This window comes from Neocloeon triangulifer, unplaced genomic scaffold (assembly GCF_031216515.1).
Source record: "Neocloeon triangulifer isolate White Clay Creek 2 clone unplaced genomic scaffold, ASM3121651v1 ptg000014l, whole genome shotgun sequence".
NCBI lineage: Eukaryota > Metazoa > Arthropoda > Insecta > Ephemeroptera > Baetidae > Neocloeon > Neocloeon triangulifer.
Window position 1 is genome coordinate 27,524,809 of NW_026775556.1, and position 13,564 is coordinate 27,538,372.

Sequence of the window (13,564 nt, forward strand, 5' to 3'; positions counted from 1 at the left end):
AAAAAAATCCCTCCTAATTCTGCAAAGTTCAGTGTAAATAAAAATGAATAAAAATATTGATCGATTAAAAAAAAAGGATTTTTTAAAGAAAATTAAGCATCTTGAGCTACCAACATATATTTAAATTTTAATTGCTTTGAATTACATTATTAATTCATTTTTTTTATAATAACACTTAAATTTAATTTGCTTTGCTTTAAATAATTTATCAAAATGTATTTTTTTTTTAATTTTCAATAAAATACTTTGTATTTATACTTGGCTCTAGAACAGTTAAAATAATACACAAGTGGCCTCCATCCTAAAATAAATTGCGAAATTCGAACAATGACCAATAAAATAAACATCAAATGCTTACAAGATGGTAATCAAGTCAGATTCGCGCGAGCTCCGCTCATTTTTAGTGCACGTTGCGCCGCTTCAACGTGAATAGAATGCCAATTTTGGCGGTGTTTTGTCATCCAGGGGGAATTATTAATAAATCCAGCGGTGGGTGGGTGTGTTCCTCGCTCTCACAATCAGTCCGCCTTTGCCTTTTAACAAGCACAATGTGTCTGAAAAACAACCTGTCGTCTTTTTGTTCGCAGGCAAAACAGAGGGCTTCCGTCAAGTGGCTGCTGTCCAAGGCTTTCAATGGTCGGGTGCCGGACAATTTACGAGAGCCGTTCTACAGAGACCACGAGGTAATTCCAAGCCACACACCAACATTACCAACCCTATACTAATCGTGAATCTCGCTTTGACAGGGTCAGTTCCACCTCAAACCCCACATCACTCACACGCTGGCCAACGCGGAGCTTTACTGTCTCGCCCTCAGCAACATCTACGCCGATCCGAATTTCCACAATTTGAATCACAGCGGCATTGTGAACGCCCTCATCAGAAAAGGAGTCACTCCCGAACCTCCCGGGCAAGACTGCCCCCTCACAGAGACCACCCTTTTTCAAACCAATCCCCTGAGACTGGTGAGAATTAAAAAAAAATCCTTATAAAATGTTAAAAATTTTAATTTAAATACATTTGATTAAATATTATTTATAATTTCTACTATTGAGGAATTGTGAAATTCACGTGATTGATTTTTAATCAAAATTGATCAAGAAATATCATAGTTTCAACATGATTTTTTCTTATAAATTTAGAATTTTACATTATTTTAATTGCTGTTAACAAGCGGATTGCTAATTTGTGCTGTTTGAATATGCAGAGTGCCCACTTGGCCATAATTGAGTCGATGATGGCCTTATACGCCAAGGAAGTAGCCACACCAGACGCAGTTTCGGCTGCGATCATAAGGTTGTCACACCTTCACCAAGAGGAGGCTGTCGAGTTGCCAAATCCAACCACCCCGCAGCAGAGTCTCCTGGCGTGGCTCAATTGCAGTTCCAAAGTCATGAACACAAGGCTGAAGCTGGACGGAGCAAACAATTATCAGGTTGAAAAATCAATTTTTATTTTTTTAAATTTTTTATTACAATATTGGTGAAAACTCCGCAGCTAATACCTGAGGTGCACAATATACAAGATCTATCCGACGGAGTGGCGCTGGCAGCCCTCGTGGCCCTTTACTGTCCGTCGGAGCTCCCCTGGGAGAACGTGCTGGTGCCTAATTCCCAGCAGGGGACCGCCTCTGTTGGCCAGTCAGTCCAGAATCTAAGTTTGGTGCAGCAATTTTGCCAGGAGGCGTTGCCGAGCGATTTGATGCACATGGCGCCAGAGGACGTCACCTATTTACGAAGGTATGGAATCTAGCTTTTTCAATTTTTTTTTCCTGTGCTTGTTAATTAACAAAAATGGCTAACATTAAATTAAGTGGTGATGGGTTTGACGACGACGACGAGTTCCTTGATGCGATGGACGCGTACGAGGCGCGGGCGTCCTACTCTCCACCTGCCGCTGGCGGCTCCTCCACAGCACTAGCAATGCTGTCCTGTGCTCATTCCTGTCGAAGGAGGCCACCCTCCGAACATCACAGGTAGAAAGCAAAGCACCTGCTGAGGGGATGCACGCACCGTTTTGTTAATTTAATTTTGGTTCTCTCACAGCATGCAAAATTGAGCGTTTTATATTTAATTTCAGCAAATTTTTTTATTTTCAGCCAAGGGGTGATTTTTATTTTATTTGCTTAAGAATTGTTTGGAAGTTTTTAGCTGCCGTAATTCAGTTTTTGTAAGCTTTGTTTTAACCAAACAAATAAATGTTTCAGCTCGATGAACATGAATCTTCTTGCATTCCTCGCAGACATGTTTAACGTGATGGAAATTCATCCAGCCAAATGTGTGTGCTTCCCTGGCTCTGGCAGCCTCTCTTTGAAAGACCGTAAGTGTTGATCTGAACAAAATTGCAGCATCTCTTAACATTTAACACAAATTTTAAAACCCCACTAATCTTCCAATTTAAACTAATGCTGCAATTTTATTTTTACTTTTTGGTCTTTTGTTGCATACTTATGATTTGTTGGCTGCTTATCCGGCTTTCTACTTCTCTATTATATCTTCAAGCCCTGCATTGTCTCACAGCAGAGTAAATAGCTAAATTTACACACTTATCGCAGTAAATAAATTGGCTCACCAATGCAAATCATCACAAATTAATCAAGCACTCTTTTGCCGACAAACTCGACCTGCTGTGAGGCTCGATCCTTTTACTCTCTCTGTCCCTGTGCAAACAACTAACAAATTTTCTCATCTCTGAAAATGAAGCTCCCGAAAGAATTGTTTGAAATGAGGCAGCAAATTTCTTTCTTGTAATCAAAATAATTGACACTGATTGAGCTTGGTGGTGATGGTGGTTGTAGCTCGCAACAATCAAGGTGTGGGTCACAGGCGAAGTCTCTATGGGTCTCAGGTCATCTCCCCCATTCCTGACCTGAGAAGCAACCTGTCTCTACCACACCCCACAGGTAAACATCTCCCTTGACCCCGTGCACCTGTATTTCTTCCTCTTGTTTGGTTTCACATTTTATTGACGACAAATAATTTGCACTCACATCACGCAGCCATTATTTATTTTTAGTGTGTAAGTGATTTGTTGCTTTTGCTGCTTCTTCTCTCTTCTGTTCTCACTGTATAATTATTTCTCTAACAAAGCACTAATCAAAGAGAATTAAAATGAGAAACGTGTAAATAAAAACAAAAAATAAGTTCAGTTTAAATTTCAAGTGATCAGAAAGTACTAACTAAAATTTCTCTTGTTGTGCCAGCTTCAGCTCTCTAAAAATCATGTTGCTTTTGATCATTAATGCCAACTTTTTAAAATTTCTCTCCCGCAGTGACCAAGTCAGCTTCAAGTTTGAGCAACCCAAGTTCTGGTTCTACTCCTGTGGTCCAAATGACAAGTTCATCCCTTCGACGTACTATGTCCTTGCACCACACCCCTGCACCAGATCAAAACTTAGGAGATGAAAGGTGAGATTGTTCTTCAAATTCAATCCTTAAGTCTGAACCCATTAATTTTTAGTAGGGAAATGTTCGTCGTTCACAAAAGCAGAGCCGTTCCAACTCTGTTGAGGAGTCGGGACGAGTCGGACGAGAGGCACCTTCCAGCAGCTGGCAAGCCCAGCAATTGGGAGCAGGTCAGCAGACGCTCAAGCACGCCTCAGCACACCCCGCAGCCAAATTCCACAGAACGGCCGGTTGAAAAGTCGTTGGCGGGCAGAAGGTCGAGACGCAACTCAATCAACGCAGAGGAATCTCAGCTGACTGTCGAGAACTTCGGCGGCTCGCAAGATAACCTGCAATTCATCGGACGGAATCCGGACAAGGATGTGGCCGTGCACGTGGGCCGAAGGTTAGACATGACCATTGAAAAACCAGCACCAATCAAAAACCTGCACAACATGACCTCCCTCGAGATGAATAGTTCGTTTTCAGTTCAGCATGCTAGTAATTCTACCCCTATCACCCCCACCATAAACAATGGCACTAGGTATTTTTGTTTTATATATTTTTGATTTAATTTTGTTGTGCCCCATTATACCTATCTTCAATTCCAACATGTAATTTTTTGCCATCAGAACATACAATGGTGATTCTGACTCTGAAAACGTCCGGCCAACCAACTTTGCCGAAACGTCACGACAAAACACACAAAATTCCCAGCAGGCTTTTGACACACCAACCAAGATTAGGTCTGCTGAGAAGAAAACTGCCACCTTTGCTGATTTGCCAAACACAACCACCTGGAGGCAGCAGCAACAACAACAGCACCAGCAGCTTCCCTTCAACGAGGCCATACCTACCCAAGGTTTGGAATTGAATTGAAGTTGAAATTGGTTTGAAACATTGAGATGAAATTTTCAGAAGAGGGACAAGTGATGGCCACTCAACTGCACAACATTCGGTTGAAGCTGGAGGAGAAGCGGCGCCACATTGAAAATGACAAAATGAAAACAGAAATGGCTCTCAGCAAGCAGAGGCAAAAAGTAGGAAAGGCTGCATTTTTACAGGCTGTAACAAAGGTGCTGAAGGTTTTACTAATACTCTTTAATGATCGGTAGACGAAAATGATTAAGAGCATAGTAAACGACCTTTGGCTAGCTTCGTTTAGCTAAAGTGTGCCGCTATGCCTTCATTATTTCATTGCGCAGCTTTCCGTGTATTTGTTTGCGTTCTGGTTAAGGAATTTTTGGCTTAATTCTCAGGGAAAAGCGGTGGAGGCAGGGAATGAATCCGTTCAGGTTAAAGATCAAGATAGGAAATCGCCTCAGCGGCAGCCGGCCACTAGACCAGTTTCTTTAAAGGTGTCTAGTTGCATCTCAATAAATGTGTCATTAGGCATCATAGGGCATGTTTTATGTTAATTTCAAAGGCGTGTAGACTGCTGCTTGTCATTATTTCCATGGTTTTATTTTATTTAATCCAAGTAACACCTCCGTCAGTTTCCTATTATTTACAAAACTACCTTGTTTTAATCATTTTCGTTACTTTTAATTTAATTTATTTGTGTATGTTGTTATGTCTAACTGGATTTTGTGTATTGTTTTGCATGGTTGTGGCTTTTGCATGATGCAGACTCAAAGACTGCTTGGATTCTCTGTAAGTGCCTGTTTGTTGTATTAATTTTAAATTGCTCACTTTCTGATTGGAAACATTTCCCTTAGGAAATCAACGATGATGTGATAGCTGTGGAAAGTCGATGGCTTTCCCAGGAAGGCATTCCACAACACAAAGTGCCACCAGAGGATCCTAGAACCCCAGATTTGGAACACATGGATATTGAATCTTATCACAATTCATTGGTCCAGTGAGTTTGAAAATCGGCTCTGTCAAAATGAATTCACTAAATTCGCATTTTCCAGGATGAATTCCAGTTTAAAAGACCTGCAGGCAGACATTCAGCGCCTAGCATCTAGGCAGCAACACATTCACCATGTTTTGGAGCAACGACCCCAGTCCATGTCTCCTCAACCTCCCCAGCAGCAGCAGCAGCAACAACAACAACAACAGATGCAGCAGCAGCAACAACCTCCCCATCAGTCAGAGTTCTACCTGCACTCTGGGCACCCGCAACCCCAATACATTCCTCCCCAACAACCCCAGCAACCCAATTACAACACTTACAACCCCTACAACCCTCACAACCAGTACCAGCAGCCCCAATACCAGCCCACCCCTCCTCCGAGGCGCACCTGGGCCTCTCCGAATCCGATGCCAATTCCGATGCAGCAGCAGCAGCAACCCCAGGGCCCACCCCCTGGACCTGCTGGAGACGGATACATCCCTCACAATGCGTGGGTTGACCCTGGGCGCCAGAACATCCCCAAGTACCCGCAACCCCAGCACTACTCTGCGCCTCAGCAGCACCACCCCCAAAATACTCCACCCGGTGGCGGAGGCTTCATGCTCCACCCTGCATCTTCAAACTCGTCGTCCAACCAGATGTCGTACTCGCTGCACAACGGCAGCAACACTGCTTCGCCACAGCACAGGAACACTTTGAACAGGCTGAACCAGATGATGGGCCAGCAACAAGCGCCCCACGTCACAACAGTGCCAATCCCAGGTCCCCCGGTCGACGACCCAATGGCGCCTCAGCCGATTGCCTTCATCGGAACGCCTGAGAACCGACTTACTTTCAACAAAGAAAGTGGAGGTAATTTTTTTGCCTCTCAATAAGAAAAAGAATTTATAATGAATTGTTTGCAATTTTAGATGTCATGGAGGACGTGAATGTGAACATCCAAAGGCTGAATATCACTTCAGGCTCAAGGACGTATCGGCTTCCCTCCCCCACAAGGCCCATTTCCAAAGGACGTCCTGCCTATCAAACTGCCAAGCCCGATGAGGAAGAGGAGGAAGGTGAAGACGTTGCACCTCCGCAGACTCTCAAAGACGGCGTGGACGCTGACAAGGGTTTCTACGTCAGTTTCGACGAGCCACCCAAGCGTCCAAAACCACCTCTCAGAACCAAGAAGGTTGCCAAAAAGGTAATTTTCATTCTTCCATCTTTTTCTAAAATCTATGTATATAGTTGGGTGAAATCGGGAAAGGATGAGGTGTAATTGGCAGTGAAAAGTTACCATTTTGATTTTCACATATGTTGTTGGGGTTGTTGAAAGGTAGCTTCTCCTAAATTTTCAGCTTAAAATATGGTGCGCTTTTCCGGGAAATCGGATTTTTCCAAAAACGGAAAATTTTGAATATCTTTGCTAAAAATGAGAATATATGAATGCTCTCTTCACTACCAGACGTAACTTTTCACGCCCGACAACTTTGCTGTTGATTATTTTTGTGTAGGTCAAAGGTCAAGGTCACTTATTAGCAAATTTCACTTTCAAACGCAATTTTCGCAAAGAAGCACACCTTGGATTTTTTTCGTGATATACAAAAAAATGTAGCCCTAAGTGTGTAGAACAAAATACTTGATTTTCAGATTGGTAACTTTTTCTGTTTAATTGATATTTTTAATTGAAAATAAAAAACAGTTAAAAATCACTTTTCCGCAAACGAAATTAATTTTCAAACAGCGATAATTTTTTTTCTGCTAGAGATACGCAAAAACATGTAAGTACAAAAAGTGTTTCTAATGACCTAACCTATCGAACCATGTATCGATCATGTAGGTCGAGTCACTTAAGGTCATTGACCTCAGTGACCTGTGACCTTGAAAAACGATATTGCAAAAAATTGGAAACGTTTCAAAACAGGTGCACTCTTTTTCATTATTAAACGAACTAATATTTTGCAAAATCATTTTTCAAGGTCACAGGTCACTGAGGTCAATGACCTTAAGTGACTCGACCTACATGATCGATACATGGTTCGATAGGTTAGGTCATTAGAAACACTTTTTGTACTTACATGTTTTTGCGTATCTCTAGCAGAAAAAAAATTATCGCTGTTTGAAAATTAATTTCGTTTGCGGAAAAGTGATTTTTAACTGTTTTTTATTTTCAATTAAAAATATCAATTAAACAGAAAAAGTTACCAATCTGAAAATCAAGTATTTTGTTCTACACACTTAGGGCTACATTTTTTTGTATATCACGAAAAAAATCCAAGGTGTGCTTCTTTGCGAAAATTGCGTTTGAAAGTGAAATTTGCTAATAAGTGACCTTGACCTTTGACCTACACAAAAATAATCAACAGCAAAGTTGTCGGGCGTGAAAAGTTACGTCTGGTAGTGAAGAGAGCATTCATATATTCTCATTTTTAGGAAAGATATTCAAAATTTTCTGTTTTTGGAAAAATCCGATTTCCCGGAAAAGCGCACCATATTTTAAGCTGAAAATTTAGGAGAAGCTACCTTTCAACAACCCCAACAACATATGTGAAAATCAAAATGGTAACTTTTCACTGCCAATTACACCTCATCCTTTCCCGATTTCACCCAGTTATTAAAATAAATTATTAAATTCAGCAGCAGGAACTGATGCAGCAGCAGATGCAGAACGATTACGAAATGGCAGCTGGCTCGTCAGGCTCGTCCTCGTTGGCGTCGCGACTCTCCCCTCAACCGGGCATTGGCAGGACCATGCCCAGACCCTCCCCCACTCCTCCTTCGACTCCCAGCGTCCAGCAGTATTCCATTGAAGCGACTGATGAAGAAATCAGTGTACAAATGACGCCTGTGGCCGTTGCTGGCGAAGGCATCAGCGGCTTAGGACTTGTGATAGGAGACATTGCTGCTCCAGATCCTGTGAGATCAAAATAATGAAAAACGATCACGGAAAATGACACAATTATTTCAGGGTGCTTTGGACGCCATGGAGAAGAAGAAGGAGAAAATTCTGTTGGCGTCGTTGAGGAGGAGGCAACAGCAGGAGGAGAACAAGGCCAGGAAAGAGCTGGCGGCGAGTCTTGCCAAGGAGAGGGAGCAGACGAGGGAAGAAAGACAGGCCATGAAGCGGGAGGAAGACAGGTTTAGAAGGGCACAAATTCTACAGCAGTATAAACTGAAGAAAACCATCGAAGAAGCCGAGAGAGAAGTAGTTTTTCTTATACATAAATAAATCTATAGAAATAATAAAAAAAAAATCCTTTTCAGGGCAAAGTGATAGATAAGGCTGAACTGCAGCGTCTTCAGGCAATGTGTTCGACTCCTTCGTCTCCCTCTTCTGCCACTTCGAACGCCAGTTCCGGCGGTCCTCGCATGAGGAACAAAACTCCAGGCACCACTCCAAGGCCCAGACCCAAAACCATTCACATCGAGAGAGGTCAAGACGGCAGCAACGGTGACGAACCCGACAACCGGCAATTCGGTTTCCGGAGACAAGGCTCAGCCACCAACCTGGCCGGTATGTTCAGTGTCCCCCTCAACCGCTGCTTTTTATCAATTCTTATCCTGAAATGAAATGAGACCAGTGTAAAATTAACTACTTTTTTAAACTACTTTCACTTTTTGTGCATGCACGCAGTTTAATTTATTTATTTTTGAATAACTCGGACACTTCATTTCTGTGGCATGCACCTGCTGCCACTGACCTCCTTACGATGGCATGCTTGTCGCACGCTTCCTTAGTTTTCTGTCTCTACTGTCCAGATTCTGCGAGTTACGGAGGACACAACACGATGCGTCGGGCTGCCGGATATCGCGGTTCGCAAGACAATCTCACCACCACACGAAGGAACTCTATGTACAACAGAGGTCAGTCACACACACAAATAATAATAATTCAATTATTTATACTAGAAAGAAACTTGGCTGCTGAGTCTGTAGAATTGAATTTTTTTTAAATAATTAGCAAATTCTTTTCTCTTGGCTCTGTCAACAGACTCGGCAGTGCTCACATAATATTTACACCAACACAAAATAACCAAACATGCATTTATGACACATGATTTCACCAGAAAAATTTGAGAAATTTTACAATGAAGCAATAGCTTGCCTCACTGAAGTGTTTCCATCATGATGCGTTCGTAGAATCAAGTATTCAGATTTCCCGTTTTCCTTTTGAGTCCGTTACTGTCTGTATTATTTTGTTACAATGTTAAATGTTTCTCATGTGCATGAATTTGCATCATTTTTGTTCAAATCTGTGTTTGCCAACTAAACTGAATGTGTTTTTGATTAATTGAAAAGTACCTTGGATGCTAGAATTAAACTCTCTGCGGTACTTTACGAATCGTGGTTGACGCTAAATGTGCACCATTTTGCGCTTTTGTTGCCAGAATCCTCCGATGACGGAAGAGGCACCTCAAGAGGCACCTCTCCGTCGCGCATCGGTCGTCGAGGGTCGTACCGAACCTCTCGAGGTGAGCCTCTCACGACTCAGTTTTTCTCTGTAGACGTAGTTATTAGTCGTGTGACCGAGTGAATGAAGAGCCTGTCTTTTTCTTTCCTTCCTCTCTCCAAACTCTGATTGGAAACACTGAAAATATTTTGCAAAATTTCTTAATTTCTCTTCCGTGTCGCGCGATTGTGTGAGATTTTTTTTCCAATAATTACTTCCAGCACTGTTAAAAAAAAACACACTGGAAATAATTATACAGCAAAAAAGTTGTCCCCTGAATAGCAAGGGTAGTTGTTTTTTGCGCGACCTCTAGACTAGCCAGGCTTGCTGCTGCTTACAGAAACGACACGCCGGTCTCCGTCGCAGCCGCCCAGTCTGCAGCGAGTCTCCACCCAGCGTCGCTCCAGCTCCCTTGTGAACTTGAGCAGTGGTAAGATCAGCACCTAGACCGCAAAACTAGGCTTCAAGTTTTTTTAGAACAATAATTAACCAAATCGTTAAATTTGGTGCTGGTGAGGTGCAGGTTGTGGTTGGTCACTCACGTTGTCCTGTACAAAAATCGTTTCAGCACTCGGCCGTGGTGGAGGAGCACATTTCACGTTTTCAACACAATTAATGTCTTTTTAAATTGTACATAAAATTTAATCAACCTTTCATCTCGCTCTAAAAAAAGTTGATTTTTATCACTATTAATTTATAAATTTAAAAAAATTAATCTCAGTAGAAATTTTTTATTATTTTATTAAGTTAAATAGAAAAATCTCATTTGATTTTTGCATAATTTTAAAACTTTTACATTAAAAAGAAAATATTTATATAAAATTCAGAACATTGAAATTGTTATTTGTAATATTCGATGCAAACTTTCTATTTTAAAATCAATTTTTGTAAAAATTCTGAATGGAGCTTAAAATTTGCACAGTAAAAATCAACTTTTTACAAGAGTCGGATGCGAAGGAAAAGCTTGTTATAATAATTGTTGTGGGTGATTGCTGTATTTTCCGCTCTCTCTAACTGTCTGGTGGTCGGTGTGTTTGCCAGGATCAAGCACTGATCAGGACAGCTTGGCTTACCCTCGCTTCGGCGACACTGACTCTGGCCTCGGCAGGGCCACTCCTCCTCGCCGGGCCCCGTCTCCGGGAATGGGCGTTCCGCGCCACCTTCCCTCCCCGTCAGGTCAGTTCTTCTCTCCCCTCACTTGCCGTCCTGCGCGCTTTTCTTTCCAAAAATTTTGGTTTTTCATTTAACACGTTGTTTTGTTGTCATTTTTATCAAGCACTCATGTACATATATTTTTTGGTATTATTTTCGCTTTGAAAATTCTGGAAGGTGAAACTTAATTAATCCGTTTTTGCTGTGCCGTTTTTTATTTGAAACCTTGTTTATTTATTTGCAGTGAATTTTATTTCTTGTTAAAATGGGAATTTCACAAATAATGAATTACAGGTCCAGGCTCCCTCCCTCCAGGTCTCATGTCCAAGAGAAGACCCTTCGATGACGCATCAAGTGACATTTCCAGTGCCAGCTCAATGATGGAATACACAGGTAAATAAATTGAAAGCTAACTCTAAAATTCATCAGGGGTTCCTTGTTGCAAATGAAAATGAAAACAAAAGGATAATCTGCGGGGTTCTTGTGTCCAACGAGGAATTTAAAAAAAAAAAATAATAATAAATAAAATTGAGATATTAAAAAAGTGGAATTTTTTACAAATTAAATTGAAGAGGAATTAAAAGAAGAAAACAAATTTTTTAAAATTATTGCAATGAGAAATTCCTGATCCAGATTTTGATTTATTTCTGAACAAAATTTAATTTGAACTTTAATTCAGGTCCCCGACTTTACCGCCAACCAGCAACCAAATCAAACCGAGGCATCATGCTGAACGCCGTCGAGTACTGTGTCTTCCCAGGAGTTGTGAACCGCGAGGCCAAGAGGCGCGTGCTCGAGGAGATCGCGCGTTCCGAGAGCAAGCACTTCCTCATCTTGTTCCGCGACGCCGGCTGCCAGTTCAGGGCCCTCTACTCGTACTGCCCGGACAGGGACGAGGTCCTCAAGCTGTACGGCACCGGTCCACGCCAAGTCACTGAAAACATGTTAGATAAATTCTTTAAGTGAGTGAACAAATAATTTCAAGTGCTGGAAATTAATTTTGCAATTCCAAACAGGTATAATAGTGGTGGCAAATGCTTCTCCGTAGTGCACACCAAACATCTGACTGTGACCATAGACGCCTTCACCATTCACAACTCACTGTGGCAGGGCAAGAAAGTGAGTCTCCCTAGTAAACGTGATATGGTTCTCGTTATTTAAAATTGTCGCTCCTCAAGAAGAAAAACTGCTGCTCCCGAGAGAATTGATTGAATTGATTACGAAAAACAGATTTTAAAACGAGTGAGTTACACTCTAAAATGAAATTCACACTACTTTGACGGGGCGGATTATTTTTATTTTTAACTTGCCAAAAACTGGAAACTCAACAAGAAATGAATAATATTAATAAATAGCATTTTTTTTCCGTGTGACGAGAGATGTCGCTTCTCAGCTGCTGTCGTGTCTTGCGAAGTATTATCCGACTCGCATCCAGTATTAATAAAATTAGTGTAATTCACGCTGATTGTCATGATCAATCGATTTATATCATTTGGTTGGCTGTAATGAGCACAAAATCAGCCTGCAAACTGTTCGGTTAGAGAAGAAATTTGATACGCGCATTGGAGATGTCATTCCTTATCTGTGAGAATTTGCCTAAATCTGATTCCAATTTTGTTACTGACGAATGAGTGCGGTGGAGTTTCTTTTTGTTTTGAAAAATCAAAGTAACACGCGAATCTAACTGTGTGAAAAGAGAGAGAACTATATTTCGCCGTAGAGCTAATTTAGCGTCATTTCGGGTGGAAGAAGAAGAAAAAACCACCACTAACTAAATAAATACACTTACTAAAGAAAGCAAGAAAGAACTGTTGTTGATATTGAATCTACTTTTGTAATTCCAGGCTCGGTTGTTTGTTTTTAATCAATTCACAATGAGAGTTTAGCCATATTATTTTTGTCACCTTCTCTGTTAATTTATTTAACCTCTCCTCCTGCTCCGTGTACTATTTTTAACTTTTATTTTTGCGATGGTGCAAATGAACTAGTTGGAAAAATCGTAGAAAAAATGCGAGATGCGAGCCTGCAATTATCAAACGGGACAAACGAGGTCCGCTGCTAATTATACTTCTACTACCAAATCGAAAAAGACAGTTTATTAAAAATGAGAAAGAAAGATGGTGCTTTGGGACATTGTAACTTTTGTGTACCTCTGGCGATTTATATTTTGATTTTTGTCATCCAGAGTTCTCATTAATATTCTACGATAATTATGTAATTAATTTCCGTCAAAACTGATGACGAAGAAAATGTTATTACTAAAAAAGATACCATCCTATTAAAAACAATAAAATATTAATACAGATGAAATGAAATTAACTTTGAATTTTATTTTATCGATAAAAATTATATATTCCTTTTTATTATTGTTGTATTTTTTCACAAATTGTTACATCACGTTGTTGGAAAAGAATGGAATTGTGGACAAAATGGAACCACCACTAGCAAGAATTCTGCTAAAACTTCCGAGATCAAAAAGAGCCTCGGTTGACTTGGTTTTTGTTCTTATCGTTTGTTTTTGTCCTTTCTTGAATCTCAACAAAAGGTGGCGTTACCTTGACAATAGACGGAACTTTCTTCTCTCAATTAAGTACCTTCAGAGGCTGCTCAGATGTCAAGAAAGGAGGGAGTTAATGTCATTAGAAGAAAGGAAAATTAATAAAAATCTTTTGCCTTTTCAAAACATTACGAGACCTTCGCTGGAAATTTCAAATCAAGGAAAATAGCTTTTATATATGT

The 13,564-nt window shown here is 40.8% G+C and overlaps 2 protein-coding genes across 22 annotated transcripts in view; one reads left to right on the plus strand and one right to left on the minus strand.

Moving 5' to 3' along the window:
* The window catches only part of LOC132200298 (patronin), a 31,699-nt gene extending 18,559 nt beyond the window's left edge, over positions 1-13,140 (plus strand). For 3 of the 21 annotated variants that reach the window (XM_059625656.1, XM_059625657.1, XM_059625658.1), the window contains 24 exons: positions 588-683; positions 747-965; positions 1,208-1,435; positions 1,498-1,739; positions 1,814-1,975; positions 2,207-2,319; positions 2,798-2,902; positions 3,272-3,407; positions 3,460-3,927; positions 4,016-4,245; positions 4,302-4,459; positions 4,643-4,741; positions 5,102-5,244; positions 5,300-6,093; positions 6,153-6,427; positions 7,861-8,139; positions 8,192-8,428; positions 8,488-8,737; positions 8,983-9,087; positions 9,612-9,695; positions 10,715-10,849; positions 11,120-11,218; positions 11,505-11,787; positions 11,842-13,140. In XM_059625656.1, the coding sequence (XP_059481639.1) occupies positions 588-683; positions 747-965; positions 1,208-1,435; positions 1,498-1,739; positions 1,814-1,975; positions 2,207-2,319; positions 2,798-2,902; positions 3,272-3,407; positions 3,460-3,927; positions 4,016-4,245; positions 4,302-4,459; positions 4,643-4,741; positions 5,102-5,244; positions 5,300-6,093; positions 6,153-6,427; positions 7,861-8,139; positions 8,192-8,428; positions 8,488-8,737; positions 8,983-9,087; positions 9,612-9,695; positions 10,715-10,849; positions 11,120-11,218; positions 11,505-11,787; positions 11,842-11,986 (5,085 nt within the window). In that variant the 3' untranslated portion in view covers positions 11,987-13,140. Of the gene's footprint in view, positions 1-587; positions 684-746; positions 966-1,207; positions 1,436-1,497; positions 1,740-1,813; positions 1,976-2,206; positions 2,320-2,797; positions 2,903-3,271; positions 3,408-3,459; positions 3,928-4,015; positions 4,246-4,301; positions 4,460-4,642; positions 4,742-5,012; positions 5,037-5,101; positions 5,245-5,299; positions 6,094-6,152; positions 6,428-7,860; positions 8,140-8,191; positions 8,429-8,487; positions 8,738-8,982; positions 9,088-9,611; positions 9,696-10,013; positions 10,104-10,714; positions 10,850-11,119; positions 11,219-11,504; positions 11,788-11,841 lie in introns of all 21 variants that reach the window. The other 18 variants (XM_059625661.1, XM_059625659.1, XM_059625662.1 and 15 more) reach the window with 18 other exon arrangements.
* Positions 11,341-13,564, minus strand: part of LOC132200302 (tRNA (guanine-N(7)-)-methyltransferase non-catalytic subunit wdr4) — a 34,354-nt gene continuing 32,130 nt past the window's right edge. Inside the window, exon 8 of the mRNA XM_059625683.1 lies at positions 11,341-11,759. The gene's annotated coding sequence lies outside the window, so the exon portion shown is untranslated. The remainder of the gene's footprint in view (positions 11,760-13,564) is intronic.